This window comes from Dendrobates tinctorius, unplaced genomic scaffold (genome assembly GCF_039654945.1).
Source record: "Dendrobates tinctorius isolate UK_male_01 unplaced genomic scaffold, ASM3965494v1 ptg000049l, whole genome shotgun sequence".
Lineage (NCBI taxonomy): Eukaryota > Metazoa > Chordata > Amphibia > Anura > Dendrobatidae > Dendrobates > Dendrobates tinctorius.
In genome coordinates this window covers 6,055,611-6,072,282 of record NW_027361717.1, presented here as the reverse complement: position 1 = coordinate 6,072,282, position 16,672 = coordinate 6,055,611, and the positions used below count along the sequence as shown (strand labels likewise).

The following is a 16,672-nucleotide window of genomic DNA, read 5'->3' as shown; positions in this document are numbered from 1 at the left end:
AACAGAGAAAACTCTACTATGCTATTCCAAATCATACAACAGTACACTGACATATACCCACCTGACAGAAGCCAAAAAGTACACAATGTTCTCCTCCGTCATATGAAAGGAGGCTTTTGGATGTTTGCTGCATACAGCAAACATAGAATACTGTAAACTGAGCCTGATAGATGACCTAAACTAGAGAGCTCTGACCCCAGGACCACACCTTTTTAAAGCGTTTTAAAGGGTTTGCATGATTTGGACATTATGGATCTGCCCCTAAAATAAGGCACCTGCATCTAACTGGAGAAGGCACTAGATGGAGCGGAGGACTCGCATTAATGCCCTTCTCTATTGATTACTGTGAGAGTTCTGAAAATAGCTGAACGCACTTCCTTGGCTATTTTCAGGACTCCCTTTAATGCCCCTTTTAATGCTGATCGCCTCGCTGCCAACTTGCTTTGGATAAATTGGAAAAAATGTGATCTACGAAATAATCAGTAGCAGCCACATTGTTACCTCTTGAGGGGCATTTCCGATAGTTTGGCCTGGCAGTTCATGAACACCCGTAAGTTCATATTTACGATTTGATTCAAAACCTAGAATGACAAAAAGCAAAAATGACATCCAGTCGGAGGTCCCATTTACGGCTTTTTGGGTTCTAAAAGCTAAAAAATGTACCAAAAGTAAAGGTGCCATTCTCTGTGCTGCTTTCGTCACAGGATCCACAACAGCCACCACCTCAAAGTACATCATGCCTTCTTTAGGTCTTATCTTAACGGCACTGAAAAAGCAGAAATTCATTAAACAACTAAAACATACAATAAAAAAATCTGGATTCTCTGAAGTTGGCTCATGTACCCCAGGAAGGATATCCACCCTCCACCTCGCTATAACGCCCAATGTGAGGAGGAGGCGTCCCATGGCACCAAACATGGCCACCTCCTTGTCACACAGCATGGTCATTACCTGGGGGTATTGCTTGGGGGGACCAGCACCATTTCACTATAAAGAGGGATATAAATGCTGAATGCAGTGGTATTTGGGGGAGACACTGTACCTGTGCTGATCTTCAGTAAGCACATAGTCAACTCTTCCCTCACCCTTCGGTTGAGAGGACAGTAGGCCATCCACTCTCATGACCAGATCGCTGGCACTGCAGAAAGGAAAGGATAACGTTACATGGAGCATCTTCATCTCATTTACATCCGGGGATTACAGAATTACCACGACGAGACTACAGGCAAGGTGTGATCAGATAGAATATATGGACGACATACTGATCCTCCTCCACTCCAAGCTTCTGGATCTGAGACTTGATCTTCTGTGCAGACGTCTTCAGAATTAGGTTCTCCAAAAGGTGGAAGTCATCTTGATTAAATATTTCACCATCTCTCAGAGGTCCAATAATCTACATAGAAAACGTAGTATGAAAAGTCCACAAAAAACACAAGAGAAGAAAGTCTGGTCACCCAAGGTGTATTTACCAGTGTAATCCATAACTTCACAGCATGGTTTCATCACACACGAGAAAACTGCCACAGATTACCCAAGATATCAAATACATGGAAAAAGCGTCACTCACCACCGCTATGTGAAAAAAGCGGCACTCACCACCGCTGTGTGAAAAAAGTGGCACTCACCACCGGTATATGACAAAAGCGGCACTTATCACTGGTATATGAAAAAACTGCAAATATATTAGGTTGTCACATGAGAGGAGACAAGAGGTAACCTTTCCATAAGAAGTGTAATTTACGCAAAACAGATGTTGCTCATTCACCACTTCTTGTCTCCTTTCCTCATGTGACCTAATAAAGTTGTCCTTTTATTCACATACAAGTGGTGAATGCCGCTTTTTTCCATTTTCATCCACAGTTTTATATTTTACACCACTTTCCACAAGCTGTGCACCGCTACGTCTGTTTGCCAGATATATTTTCTGTCGTAAGCTGCTTCCAAACTAATGCTACCAAAGTGTTGCAGCAGTGCCAATGTTAGGCTAGTTTCACACTAGCGTTTGGAGGCGTAGCGCACGTTCAGTGTGAAGCTCCGCCCCCTGCCGTGCCTCCTCCGGTCAGCTCCGCCTATGGGCGCATGACGCTGCATGCGACCTGCGTACCCTATCTTTAGCATTGGGTATGCAGGCCGTGTGCAGGTATGCTTTTGGTGCGGCGTGGCTGCAACCTTCACAGATTAGCTGACACCGTCAGTGCATAGTCAAACAAAAGTGACATTTATGTGTAACATTCAAGGGATTATCCAATCCCCCAACAAAAATGAGTGTTAAAAATGTATGTAATTTACTAATGGAGTTCAGAATTGCCAGACCCACCGAGTGGGGAGGTCCCAGGTATGATTGTCACAGGAGAATGTTTTCACAGCAGCACATCAAGGGCGCATAGTATAACTGATCTGCATTAATAAGTTTCAGAACTTACTTTGCTCACTGATTTCTTTTTTTGGACTTGAAAAAGTCCTTTTCTTATTATTAATCACCTCCATAAACATCATCAAACGTGATGACATAATCTCAGGATATGCCATAAATGTGAAGCAGACGCAGAACCACATTTAACTTGAGAAAGGGGCTATGACACGATCCGCTGTCACTGGAGAGGTGGTGGGAATTCTCAATCATTTGTAATGGACCTCAGCTACTCCTCCCATGTGCAGGGCCCCTATTCTAGATGCGGGTCCCATTGATCTCAGACATGTCTCATCTAAGGCACACCATGTAGATATGCTGTTAAAGGACCATATGGGATTAACCCATTTAGAAAAAGTAGAGCAAAAGCCTCAACAATACAAGTATCTGATACTGTTGGAAGAAACAAACATGTTGATCCAGCACATGAAATCACACTAATACTTACCCTTCCATTGCCAATAACGGCTCTCTCTCCTTTCTTCAGCTTTAGGACATCGCGGCAGTATGCAGAATGGGAGAGTATAAAATCCACTTTAGGAGACTCAAAAGCTTCACGAAAAAGACTGACATCCATTCCCTGAGGAGGAAGGTGAAGAGCACAGAGCCATGAAGTCACGTCATAAGGTCCATACACTGATGGTGAAGAGCACAGAGGCATGAAGTCACATCATAAGGTCCATACACTGATGGTGAAGAGCACAGAGCCATGAAGTCACAACATAAGTGTCATACCTGCCCAACCATACACTGATGGTTAAGTGCACAGGACCATGATGTCAAGTCATAAGGGCCATACCGGCCCGGCCATACACTGGTGAAGAGCACAGGACCATGATGTCAAGTCATAAGGGCCATACACTGGTGAAGAGCACAGGACCATGATGTCAAGTCATAAGGGCCATACACTGGTGAAGAGCACAGGACCATGATGTCATGTCATAAGGGCCATACACTGATGGTGAAGAGCACAGAGCTGTGATGTCACGTCATAAGGGCCATACCGGCCTGGCCATACCCTGGTGAACAGCACAGGTACATGATGTCACGTTATAAGGGCAAACCACTGATGGTGAAGAGCACAGAGCTGTGAAGTCATGTCATAAGGGCCATACTGGCCCGGCCATACACTGATGGTGAAGAGCACAAGACCATGATGTCACGTCATAAGGTCCATACCGGACCAGCCATACACTGATGGTGAAGAGCACAGGACCATGATGTCATGTCATAAGGGCCATACACTGATGGTGAATAGCACAGAGCTGTGATGTCACGTCATAAGGGCCATACCGGCCTGGCCATACACTGGTGAACAGCACAGGTACATGATGTCACGTTAGAAGGGCAAACCACTGATGGTGAAGAGCACAGAGCTGTGAAGTCATGTCATAAGGGCCATACTGGCCCGGCCATACACTGATGGTGAAGAGCACAAGACCATGATGTCACGTCATAAGGTCCATACCGGACCAGCCATACACTGATGGTGAAGAGCACAGAGCCGTGAAGTAACATCATAAGGGCCATGCCGACCCCGCCATAAACTGTTGGTGAAGACGTGCTTCACATACATTACATATGTCCAAAGAACATACCCCAACAGCAAACTCTGCAATGTCATGCCCTGCAAACAGTGCTCCGGCGTTATCTTCTTTGATGATTTTGGTAATGAAGTTTTTGGCATTGTTGGAGGTCTGGGTCTGGAGAGCGGCCCAGATGGCTCTGCCGATGCGCGTGGTTTCAGAAGACGGATCCTGGCTCGGATTATTGATCATGCCGATTCTTACATTGTTGCTGGATTTCTAGAAAGGAAAATTATAAAAACAGGAAAGCAAATCATTTCTTGATCACTGGGATCACGAGTCCCATGTGAATAGATCAGTGGTGGATCAAGCCCATTCAATAGGACTACCAGAAATAGCCGATCGCAGAGCTCAAACGGTCTCAGTCTCTTCAATAAGAATTAATAGAGCGGCAGAGAGCAGGATCCATCAACGCTTTATTCTCACAGGGTTTTTTGTTTTTTTTAAAAGCCCTGGTTCTCGAATCACAGTGGTCAAACCACCAGCGATCAAGAAATTATGGGATAGCGGATAACTTTGAAACTTGAAAATACCCCTTTACGTCTTTGGAAATGTTCTGAACATAGATTACGGTAAGCCGTCTCAAAAAGAATTAGCCTGAAATTGTCCTATAAGTATGAGGGAGTTTGCATAAATCAATCAATTAAGAATAATCTTTAACAAACATCACATCACAAAAAACACCAAATATACACTTCAAAGGGCATATGAACACTATTTATTTACCAAATTAGACCCTCTGAGGAGCGTACCCTTTGAGGAAGCACTAAGCAAAACGCACGTTAGGGGGTCTAATTTGGTAAATATATAGTGTTTATTTGCCCTCTGAAGTGTTGTTCTTATTTTACACCTTTAATCTGTGGGCTTTTGATACCTGTATGTCCAGATCTGTGACAGTTAGCACTTGCACTTTATTTTCCTCATTCTATCGCACATGGAACATTTCCTGACCTATGGATATCTGCAGTCATTTGTCTTGAATGGCACTAGAGAACCCCATTCAGATGGTCGTTTAATCCGCCTCTGGAACCAGGCGTTTGGATAGGTGCTTGCGCCATTAAACACAAGATTGGTCTATAAACATTTGCGCTTTATCATTTTATTTGGAGCCTAACATTTCCTAACCCATAGATGCCTATTATAAAAAGGCTATTTGTGCTATATAGTATATAAACAAAGGGGTTTCCCAAAATGATATCAAGAAAGTAAATATGTGGTTATAACTCCTGACGAAGACACGGCGAAACGCGCGTAGGGGCGGCAGGTTGGGGTCTATTCAACTACTCATTTTGTAGGTATTTGCCTAATCATTGCTTAACATTTCTTTTCTTGCACAGCGGGCACTTTAAACTTATTCACATATTGTACCTATTTCACTCTCCACCTCACATGAGGATGACCACAAGCTGCTATGGAGGCTTGAGGTTTGCAATACGACTCCATTGTATATGTTGGTGTCAGCACTTTTGCCCCCATGCTGTTGCTTTGTTTTGGTATGGGCATTAACCACTGCTGGATTTGATTAAAAAACGTGCAATAATTCTTTATACTCTAGCACTTTTTATTACCAGATTGTTGCTTAGTATCTGTATTTGCACGGGTATTAACCCTTTATGAACATGATTTTTTTTCTCATAATTTATATATGTGCAATAATTCCTTTCCTACTTAAGTGCTTATTTGATACCTAGTGGTAGCTCACTAGATAAAGTAACTTACAGGCTATACCTCAACATGATTACCCCATGAATAGTCATGCTTTTTGGTAGGGTTACTTTGTTTAATCATCTTTTAGCATTTAATAAAATATTTTTTATGGGTTAATATACTCTTTGACCCTCTCATTTGATTTAATACGTTGAGTTGGTCCTTGATGCTATATCTAAGCTATATATTGTCTTCTATAAGGCACTCCATTGTACACGTTTTCCGTATCCGAGCTTGTATATTTTCTACCACTAGGTGGAGACAGCATACCACTTGTGGTTCGCAGTCATTCTGAATGTATGAGCACCTTTTCTCCATGTGAGAGTCTAATTTCTTAGAAATAGTTTTGCAACGGATTTTGTAACTATTAAATGACTAACACTTCTTAAGACTAACACAATTTATACTTACCTGTCATCCATCTCTGTAGTCTGACTTGTTTTTTGTAATAGTTTTTATATATTGGTGTCTTTTGTGATGTGATATTGTCAGTGTATACACTGCCTAAAAGTGGATCTTTTCTGACAAACTACGCAGTATTAATTAGATCTCTTAGACCTGACAAGGCCGGTGTACTTGCTGAGAAAAATTAAGATCGGAATGTCTGTACAGTCCTCAAATTAAACAGAGCATTTCTTCACTTTTTAATCTTAAGCAAAGAAACCTTCACAAAGGATTATACAGCCGTTCTGACGTGTTTTCAAGGCAAGTACACCAGGTCCATCAAGTCAAAGAGATTTATTTAACAAGAAGATTAGATTCTATTGTGAAGCTTTAAGAAAGGGCAGAGCATTTCTATGACACCCTCCCCGGCACATTTAGTTATGTCTGAACTTACGCCGTACACGCATACCGCTGCGATACGTGTGCAGGTGAGACGTTACCTGGTGTTTAATGGCGTCATACAGCAGCTGACGTCCGGAGGGCTCGTCAAAGTCTCCCACGATCCAAAATGTGACCGGTCTAACAAAAGAGTCATCTGCACCAAACAGAGCAAGAGTTAGGATGGGAAGATGGACTGCAGGGAGCAAAGGAGGAAATCACAGCAGGTCCCATATAGACGGGCAGCGTTGTCCGATACTCGTACACAGGCACAAGATGAGCAGATTAGCACAGATCTTGCATGGGTTGTTGGTATTCACTTCTGAACTGGAGGCTCCACTGCAGATTCAGTCACATTTGTGAGAAAAACAGGATTTTAAGTTGCTTACCGTAAAATCTGTTTCTCGGAGCCTTCATTGGGGGACACAGAGACCATGGGTGTATGCTGCTGCCACTAGGAGGCTGACACTATGCACAAAAAAGGTTAGCTCCTCCTCCGCAGTGTACACCCCACCGACCGGCAGGGAATTCCTCAGTTAGTGAGAAAGCAGTAGGAGAAGCAACAGAATAGATTGAAAAACAGAACAGACAACTCAACTGTAAATAACCAACAAACATAAGGACAGGAGTTGTAGAACTTGGGAGGGTGCTGTGTCCCCCAATGAAGGCTCCGAGAAACAGATTTTACGGTAAGCAACTTAAAAATCCTGTTTTCTCGTTCGCCTTATTGGGGGACACAGAGACCATGGGACGTCCCAAAGCAGTCCCTGGGGTGGGAAACAAACTTCCATCAGGCCAGCGGACTCACCACCGCCGCCTGCAGAATCCTTCTACCTAGGCTGGCGTCCGCCGAAGCGTAGGTGTGGACTCTGCAGCATTTCACAAACGTGTGAACCGATGAGCAGGATGCAGCTTCGCAAAGCTGCAGCACAGAAGCTCTGTGGCGTACCGCCCAGGAGGCACCCACTGCCCGAGTAGAGTGGGCCCTGATCCCGGAGGGGCTCCGCGACGCTTAACTCGGTAGGCTTCCAAAATTGCCGATTTGATCCAGCGATCAACAGTGGCCTTTGACGCCGGGAGACCTTTCCGCGCCCCGTCTGGAATAATGAAAAGCGACTGTCTTTCGGAAGGGAGTCGTCCTAGACAGATAGACCCTTATCGCCCTAACCAGATCCAGCCTGTTGAAGGACCGCTCTCGGGAATGAGCGGGACTCGGACAGAAGGACGGCAGAACGATCTCCTCCTTGAGGTGAAACGAAGACACCACCTTCGGATGGAAAGAGGGCGGAGGCTGTAGAACCACCTTATCATGGTGAAGTACCAGGAAGGGAGATTGGCAAGAAAGAGCTGCCAATTCCGACACGCGCCGGACGGAAGTGATGGCCACCAGAAAGGCTACCTTCCAAGAAAGGAGAGAAAGGGAAATATCTCTGATAGGTTCAAAGGGAGGACCTTGCAGAACCCCTAGAACCAGATTAAGGTCCCATGGATCCACGGGCGCCCGGTACGGCGGAACCGTGTGAGCCACTCCCTGAAGAAAGGTCTTGACCTGAGGACAGGAAGCCAACGTCTTTTGAAACAAAATGGACAGTGCCAAAACCTGACCTTTCAAGGAACTGAGGGCAAGCCCCGCATCCAGTCCTGCCTGAAGAAACGCTAGGATTGAAGGGAGCGAAAAAGACATGGGCGCGAAGCCATAGGACTCACACCAAGTGAAATAGGCCTTCCAAGTACGGTAGTAGATCTTGGAAGAAGATGGCTTTCTGGCTCGGATCATGGCCTGAATTACTTGGTTGGAAAATCCTGCTTGTTTCAAAACCTCGGTCTCAACAGCAACGCCGTTAAAATGAGCGGCCGAGAATTGGGGTGGCAAATCGGACCTTGAGACAGCAGATCTGTTCTGTCTGGAAGCTTCCAGGGGGCGCCCGCGAGAAGGTTGACAATGTCCGCGAACCAAGACCTTCTGGGCCAATTCGGGGCAAGGAGAATGACTGGAATTCCTTCTGCCTTGATCTTCTTCAACAGCTTGGGCAGAAGAAGCAGGGGAGGGAACAGGTAGGGGAGTTCGAACTGCGACCAAGGAACGGCCAGAGTGTCGGCGCCCACTGCCAGAGTGTCTCGAGACCTGGAAACAAACTGTGGGACTTTCCTGTTGAGGCGAGACGCCAGGAGGTCTACATCCGGGGTGCCCCACCGACGGAAGAGCAGAAGAAACACCTCCGGATGTAGGGACCACTCCCCCGCCGCGAGGCCCTCCCGGCTGAGAAAATCGGCGGCCCAGTTGTCTACGCCGGGAATGTGTACCGCGGAGATTGTCGGAACGGAGATCTCCGCCCAAAGAAGAATCTTGGACACCTCCGCCAGAGCTGAGACACTCTGTGTCCCCCCTTGGCGGTTGACATACGCCACCGCTGTGGCATTGTCTGTCTGAATCCGGACAGGCAGTCCCTTGAGGAGTTTCTCCCAGTGAACGAGAGCCAGATGGATCGCTCGAATCTCTAGGACGTTGATCGGCAGAGCTGAATCCCGATCCGACCATCGGCCCTGAACCGTGTGGTTGCGGAACACTGCCCCCCAGCCGAGGAGACTGGCATCTGCTGTTACTATCTGCCAGTGAATGGGAAGAAAGGAACCACCAGTTGAGGGACCGCTTGATCCGGTATGAAAGATGAACAGGGCAATCCAGGGACAGAGGCGATCTGTTCCACCTCGACAGAATGGCCTGCAGGAGAGGTCTGGCGTGAAATTGGACAAAGGGAACTGCCTCTATCGCCGCCACCATCTTTCCCAGGACCCTCATGGCTTTACGGAGGGACGGGAGTCGTGTGATCTGCAGCGATCGTACTTCCTGCTGCAGGGAGAGAATCTTCTCTTGTGGGAGAAAGACCCTTGACCGACGAGTGTCGAACCGTAGGCCGCCTAGAAAGACCAGAGGTTGGGTAGGAATCAGAGAGGACTTTTTCCTGTTGATGATCCACCCGAAATTGGAAAGAGTGTCCAGGACGATTGACAAACTTTGGTGAGCCTGTTGAAATGAGGGAGCTTTGATCAGAATATCGTCGAGGTACGGGAAAAGAACGAGACCTCTGACCTTCAATGAAGCCAACAACGCAGCCATGATCTTAGTGAAGACTCTGGGAGCGGTGGCAAGACCGAAGGGCAGTGCGACGAACTGGTAGTGGTGCTGCCGAATCGCGAGACGCAGTAACTTCTGATGTCCGGAGAAAATTGGAACATGTAAATAGGCATCTTGGATGTCTATTGAGCACATGAATTCCTGCTCCTCCATGGAAGCGATGACCGAGCGAAGCGACTCCATGCGGAAGTGGCGAAGGCGGACCCTCTTGTTGAGCGGCTTGAGAACCAAGATGGGTCAAGCTGCGCCGTTTTTTTTTTTTTTTTTTTTTTTCGGCACTACAAACAGGTTCGAATAGAACCTTGTGAAGCGCTCCGATTCGGGAAAGGGCACAATCACCCCGGAACTGAGGAGAGAGGCGATAGCCGTAGAAAACCCCGAGATCAAGGCTGGATCTTTTGGAGGCTGGGATTCGAAGAAACGATCCCGTGGAAGAGAGACGAACTCTATCTTGTATCCTGAGGATACGACCTCCCTGACCCAAGCTTCCTCTACGGAGGCCAGCCAAACGTCCCTGAAGGAAGCCGATCTCCCAATTGGAAGGACCCCTCGAGTGCCCGACGATAGTCATGCTGAAGTAGACCGTCCAGATCTAGATCTGGACGGTCTGCCCTGGGAAGAGTGGGATCACCAGGAAGGAGTGGGTCTGAAGGAAACTTTCTATCCTGGCGAGCCTGCGGTCTCTGTTGGCTGGAGTTGTCTGCCGTATTGAAACGGCGGAAAGCCCGAAAGGGTCGAAACTGACGCCTTAGTGGAGGACTGCGAGGCTTGGACTGAGGGAGGAGTGAACTCGTGCCTCCAGAGGCGTCCTTAATAATCTGGTCCGATTGGGACCCAAAGAGGCGCACCCCCTGAAAAGGCAGGTTAGTGAGGGACTTTTTAGAAGACAAGTCCGCTTGCCAGGCCTTTAGCCAAATTGTACGTCGAATTGCAACTACGTTGCTTGACGCCTGAACTGCGCAGGATGCGGCATCCAAGGAAGCGGAAAGAAGATAGACCCCCGCATGGAAGATCTGATTGGCGAGATCGGCCAAACGCTCCGGTTGCGCTTTATCCAAGATGCCCTTACGAAGGTAGTCTGCCCACGTGGCTATGGCCTTTGCTGCCCAGGAAGAAGCCAAGCTTGGACATACCGCCGCTGAAGCCGCTTCGAAGGCAGACTTCGCCAGGGATTCTATAATCCTGTCATTAGAATCCTTTAGGGACGCCACACCTGAAAGCGGGAGAACCGTATTATTGGAAAGCCTGGACACGGGCGGATCCACCGAGGGAGAAGCAGACCAGTTGTCCGTGAGCTCCTTAGCGAATGGATAGAGTACGCCGAGACGCTTTCCTCTTTGAAAGCGTCTGGTCGGATCCTCTCTTTCCCTGGTAAAAATCTTTCCAAACTCGGAATGGAAAGGAAATACCCTGGAGGGAGTTTCTGCCCATCTGAACGAAACCTCCTGATCTGAGGATTTCGCAGGGGAGTCAGCAATATCGAAGGTATGATGGATCGCTGCAATGAGGTTCTGCACTGTGAACTTCATGTTTGCATCCTGGTCTGAATCCAGCTCTAAAATCCCCTCAGATGACCTGTCCGAAAGCGCTTCACCTGACTCGGGAGAGGAGGCCCGAGTGGGAGGCTGCTGAGAAGGGCTATGCGGTGAGATGGGGCGAGGAGAGGATTCCGGCTGGGTCTTTTGCGACTAACGCTGGCTGACTCAGATGGAATAACTTGGGACCTGATTGGCCCTGCCGAAGAGTCCAGGGGCAACGTATCCAGAACGGTCACCAGTGACTGAGACACCTTGGTGAGGTCTGCCACTGATTGAGATAGAGAGGAGGCCCAGCCAGGCGTGGGGGGGTTCACCCTCACCTGGGGCAGTAGATGGCCCCTGGACGGCGTCAGGCTGAAGTTAGACATAGGGAAAAGCTGAGGTAGTGCCGGAAGGTTGGGGGACAGAGGGCGGAGAAGGGTCAGTCTGCAGTGCAGAGCTACTCACGGTCCGGTGTCCCCAGAAGCGATGCTCTGCGACCTGTCAGTGGATGCGGGTCAGAGCGAAATCCGGCCGACAGACCACCTGAGCGAAAAACCAGCTGGCAGATGGTGATATCCGGTGACGAGCTGGTGTCCGGCTGACAGGCTGGGAAAATGGCGCCTGCCTGAGAAAGAGCGCGCGTCCAGGAGAGGAGGGAGGGCGGAGCACACCACAGGGTTAAAACTCTCTGCCCTCTGGCCAATAGCAGGCTGGGCAGGTGAAGGACAGGCGGTGGGACGGCCTGGGAAGAGCGGGAGAGAAGCCCGCTTAGAAGAAAGGGGCGGGGGGCGTGGCCGCGACGCTGCGGTAGGCCCGAACTAAAGCCGGGGCCTAAATTAGTTGCGGCGGCCGCCTGTCAGCAGGGGGTCGGCGCGGAGGTCGGAAAAAGGACGCCGCCACCGCCGGAAGCCGCGTCCAAGGGAAGAAGGAGAGGAAGAGGCCCTGTACTCCCTGTCCCCAGAAAGGGGGGAGGGAAGGGGGGAACGCGGGGGCCAGCAATATGGAGCATGGTGTGCCTATGGGCGTAGGGCGACTGCGAGCGACCGCAGCGCCCGCTCCCTGTGCCATTGAAGAGGCGCACCCCCTGTCCGTCGGGAATGGGCAGCCAGGTAAATAAAAATAAAAAATCCATACTCACCCATCCCCGATCCGTTACCTGGGACTGAAGAACTCCTGCGTCTCATCCAACCGACAGGCTCTGGTAGGCGAGTGGGAGGGAGACTGGCGACAAGGACCCCTGGAGTCGCTGGCACGTCTTGGTGTCGGCGTCCGTCTGGCTGGTCCTGCCGCGGAGAACTGCAAGGATACGGGGTGGCAGTACACGCCGTACTCGCAGACTCCATGTGGGAGTACAGATGTGACTTTTCACTCTGTATCCCTCCGTAGAACCTGTAAAGGAACGACGCACGACGAGGTAGATATGGGTCTAATGAAAGACCCGTGTCCACCTCCTACTGACACTAAGCTAAACTGAGGAATTCCCTGCCGGTCGGTGGGGTGTACACTGCGGAGGAGGAGCTAACCTTTTTTGTGCATAGTGTCAGCCTCCTAGTGGCAGCAGCATACACCCATGGTCTCTGTGTCCCCCAATAAGGCGAACGAGAAATTTGGATTTTTGGACTTACGGCAAGATCCCCTTCACCGTGGTCACACACCCTGCTATTAAAGGGGATCTGTCAGCAGGTTTTTGCTACCTCATCTGAGAGCAGCATAATGTAGGAAAAAAGACCCAGAATCCAGCGATGTATCACTTAGATTACTGAGTGTAGCAGTTGTGACACAACTGCTAGATGTAGCAGAGCCAGGTTCTCTGTGTACAATGTCTATAAAAAGTGAGCTGCCCATCACAGAAAGGGGTATGGTCAGACTACTTGGCACAAGGGAGCTAGTCTGGGTGGTGATAATGTCCTGGTGATAAAACTTTCATTGTATAGAAACAACAGCACACAGTCTAATAAGTGACCGCTGAAATCAGTGTCTCAGACCCTACTACACGCTGTTCTTAGATTACATGGACAAAAACTGCTGACAGATTTCCATGGCCGACACTAGTCAGTAAAAAGTATTTCTTCTGCCTGGTGGTTTATGTAAACTTGATAACATGCCGTGTGTGCCTCCATCAGACATCAAAGGTTTATATTCCCTTCTTTATAAATGGATTTTGTCGGATAGTGCTTCTAAATATGAGCAATTTTTTTACTTATTAAAATGTTTAGCCGTTCTTGAGATATTGACACTTTTCTTTTGTAGCTTGTTGCTTTGGATATCGACCACCACTGTGAGACAGCACACCATGCTGTCTACCGAGCTTGTAAGCACTGTTTTGAAGATGGCCAGGATCGCTAGAGAGCGCTGTTCCCGCCTAATCCTGCAGTGCTTGCAAGATAGATAACAGCAGTGGTCGGTCTCCTAGGCAACGAGCTGTAAACAAAAGAAAAGTGTTAAAATTTCAAAACGGCTACAAATTTTAACCACTTTATGACATTGAGCGTAAATGTACGCCAATGTCAGACTCCCTCCCTTTGATGTGGGCTCCGGCACTGAGCCCACATCTTTTCTGGCTCATGTCAGTTGTTTTGATCATCGCCTGTATGTAGCAGAGCCGATCGGGTTATGCCAGCTTCTAGTCTCCCATTGAAGCACGCCAAAAGTAAAAAAAAAAAAAAAAAAAAAAAAGTTTTAAAAATATTTAAAAAAAAAAATAGGGGTTTTTGTGTACTCACCGTAAAATCCTTTTCTCCGAGCCAATCATTGGGGGACACAGAGACAGCGGTGTTATGCTGCTGGCCACTAGGAGGACACTAAGTAAACCAGAAAAAAAGTTAGCTCCTCCCCTGCAGTATACACCCTCTCGCTGGCTGAGATTTCTCCAGTTCGGTGAAAAAAGCAGTAGGAGCATAAACAGTCAACAATAACCATAATTATGTCAAAACCTAAGAATGCTACAGTGAGCCAATAGGCTAAACAGGGTGGGTGCTGTGTCCCCCAATGACTGGCTCGGAGAAAAGGATTTTACAGTGAGTACACAAAAATCCCTATTTCTCCTACGCCTCACTGGGGGACACAGACAGTGGGACGTCCTAAAGCAGTCCCTGGGTGGGGAGCATACGTCTGCTAATACCTCATGTACCACTGAGTCAACACTGAGGTACTTTCGATTGCAGGCTGCGTCTGCCGAGAGCTGCATCCGCAGAGGCCTGAGAATGAATTTGGTAATGTCTTGTAAAAGTATGTAGACTGGACCAAGTCGCAGCCTTGCAGACATGTTCTGCCGACGCCTGGTGCCGAATGGCCCACAAGGCGCCCACTGAGCGGGTAAAGTGCGCCTTAATCCCTGCTGGGACAGGCTCGTTCCTATTATGTTATATTCGGTCATCTTTTGGAGAGTCCATTTATGATCTTTTGGATGTTTTAAATGTTTTTAAATGTGTGCTCTTTTTTGGCTTATCATTAATAAAATTTGCTCTTAGTTTGTACCAATTGATACTGTGTGGTGATCCTATTTTTTTGCATGATTCTTTTCCTCTTTTAGGATCACTGGTACTCACTCCGCTCTGATCTTCTTGATGACCCTCGGAAGCAAGGGAAGAGGGGGGGGAATGTACGGGAGCATGGCCATCCTGCTCCGGGTACCTCCCTGGCGGTTGATATACGCTACAGCTGTGGCGTTTTCGGATTGGATCCTGATGGGGTGACCTGCGAGGAGATGGTGGAAACGCCGTAAAGCTAAGGCCTGTTTCACACTTCCGTTTTTTTGACGTCAGTCAAAATCCGCCAATTTTTTTAAAAAACGGATCCGCCAAAAAAGGGGCGGATCCGTTTCCCCCCCCCATAGACTTACATTAGTGGAGGATCTTGACTGACAGTCGTCCGTCCCACCCGTTTTTTGACGTATCCGCCAAGATTTTAGCGTCTCCCGGGCGGATGAGACGGACCCTGCAACGGTTTTTTTCTTTGACGGTCCGCTATTTTGAAGTGCGCATGCCCGGAAGCTTACTCCGGGAAGCATTTAACCATGAAATGCCGTACCGGGATCTCTCTCTCTCCTTCCTCCAGACCGCAGTTCCTTTAACTTTTCCCTGCATGCCGACTCCAGCGGATCCGTCAAATACACGGATCCGGTGACATACGTTTGCCACACGACGGAAACGGATCCGTACTTAATGGATCTGGCGGATTTGGCCGGCCGTCAAATTACGGAAATGTGAAACAGGCCTAATCTGATCACTCGTATCTCCAAAATGTTGATGGGGAGACATGACTCTCGGGTTGACCAACGACCCTGTGCCGTGTGGTGACGAAAGACCGCACCCCAGCCGAGAAGACTTGCGTCGGTTGTTACTACCAACCATCTTACTGGGAGAAAAGACCTCCCTTGATTCAGGGAGGACCTCAGTGTCCACCACCTGAGGGCTTGCCTGACCCGCAGGGACAGAAGGATCCGACGGTCCAGGGAAAACGGGTTCTTGTCCCAAGCTAACAGCAACGCATGTTGTAAGGGACGGAGATGGAACTGTGCAAATGGAACTGCTTCCATCGCAGCCACCATCTTTACGAGAACTCTCATGCTGAAACGAAGGGAGGAGTGAGAAACTGGACGGGAAAGAGTCCGCGCTGCCTGTTGTAAGGCTTGGGTCTTTTCTGGAGGGAGAATGACCAACCCGTGGGAAGTGACCAAGGTCATTCCTAAAAAGGAAATCTGCTGAGCCGCTTTTCGGAAAGACTTTTTGAAGTTTATTTTCCACCCCAGGTGAGAAAGTGTATTTAGTGTTATATCCACGGATTCCTCGCAGGCTGGAAGGGACGGACCCTTGATGAGAAGGTCGTCCAGATACGGTAACACCACTACTCCCCTAGAGTGGAGAATGGCCATGACAGCCGCCATGACCTTGGTAAAGACCCTTGGGGCGGTGGCGAGTCCGAAGGGCAAGGCAACGAACTGGAAGTGTCCTCGTGAATTGCAAAACGCAGGAACTGCTGGTGGGATGGGCAGATCGGAATGTGAAGATAAGCGTCCTTGATGTTGATGGATGCTAGGAACTCTCCTTTTTCCATGGAAGCGACAACTGATCGGAGAGATTCCATTCGGAATCGCCGTACCTTGACAAACTGATTTAACAGTTTGAGATCCAGAATGGGTCGCATCGTCCCGTCCTTTTTCTGGAACCAAAAAAAATGTCTGAATAAAATCCCCTGAACCTTTCGTGATGAGGGACCGCAATGATGACTCCGTCCCTTAGCAGAGCCTGAACAGCCCGAAGGAAGGCTCTTGTCTTTTTCTTGGGGGGAGAGGAAAGGAAAAACTGAGTTGGAGGGGGAGAAAAAAAATTCTATCTTGTATCCGGAGGACACCAGCTAACTGACCCACTTGTCATGGACGACCGCGAGCCAGGTGTGGCTGAAGGAAAGTAGGCGACCGCCTACTTTGTCGGTGCCCGCTGGATACCGCAACAAGTCATTGGGTAGATCTATGAGATCTGGGTCCCCTAGA

At 48.5% G+C, this 16,672-nt stretch overlaps 1 protein-coding gene across 6 annotated transcripts in view; it reads right to left on the bottom strand.

The window, feature by feature from the left end:
* UGGT1 (UDP-glucose glycoprotein glucosyltransferase 1) overlaps positions 1 to 16,672 on the bottom strand; it is a 138,180-nt gene that overhangs the window by 42,391 nt on the left and 79,117 nt on the right. For all 6 annotated transcript variants that reach the window (XM_073576459.1, XM_073576460.1, XM_073576458.1 and 3 more), the window contains 7 exons: positions 6,588 to 6,682; positions 4,009 to 4,215; positions 2,859 to 2,990; positions 1,263 to 1,393; positions 1,043 to 1,138; positions 664 to 766; positions 502 to 581 (listed from right to left, as the gene is read on the bottom strand). In XM_073576459.1, coding sequence (XP_073432560.1) covers positions 502 to 581; positions 664 to 766; positions 1,043 to 1,138; positions 1,263 to 1,393; positions 2,859 to 2,990; positions 4,009 to 4,215; positions 6,588 to 6,682 — 844 coding nt within the window. The remainder of the gene's footprint in view (positions 1 to 501; positions 582 to 663; positions 767 to 1,042; positions 1,139 to 1,262; positions 1,394 to 2,858; positions 2,991 to 4,008; positions 4,216 to 6,587; positions 6,683 to 16,672) is intronic.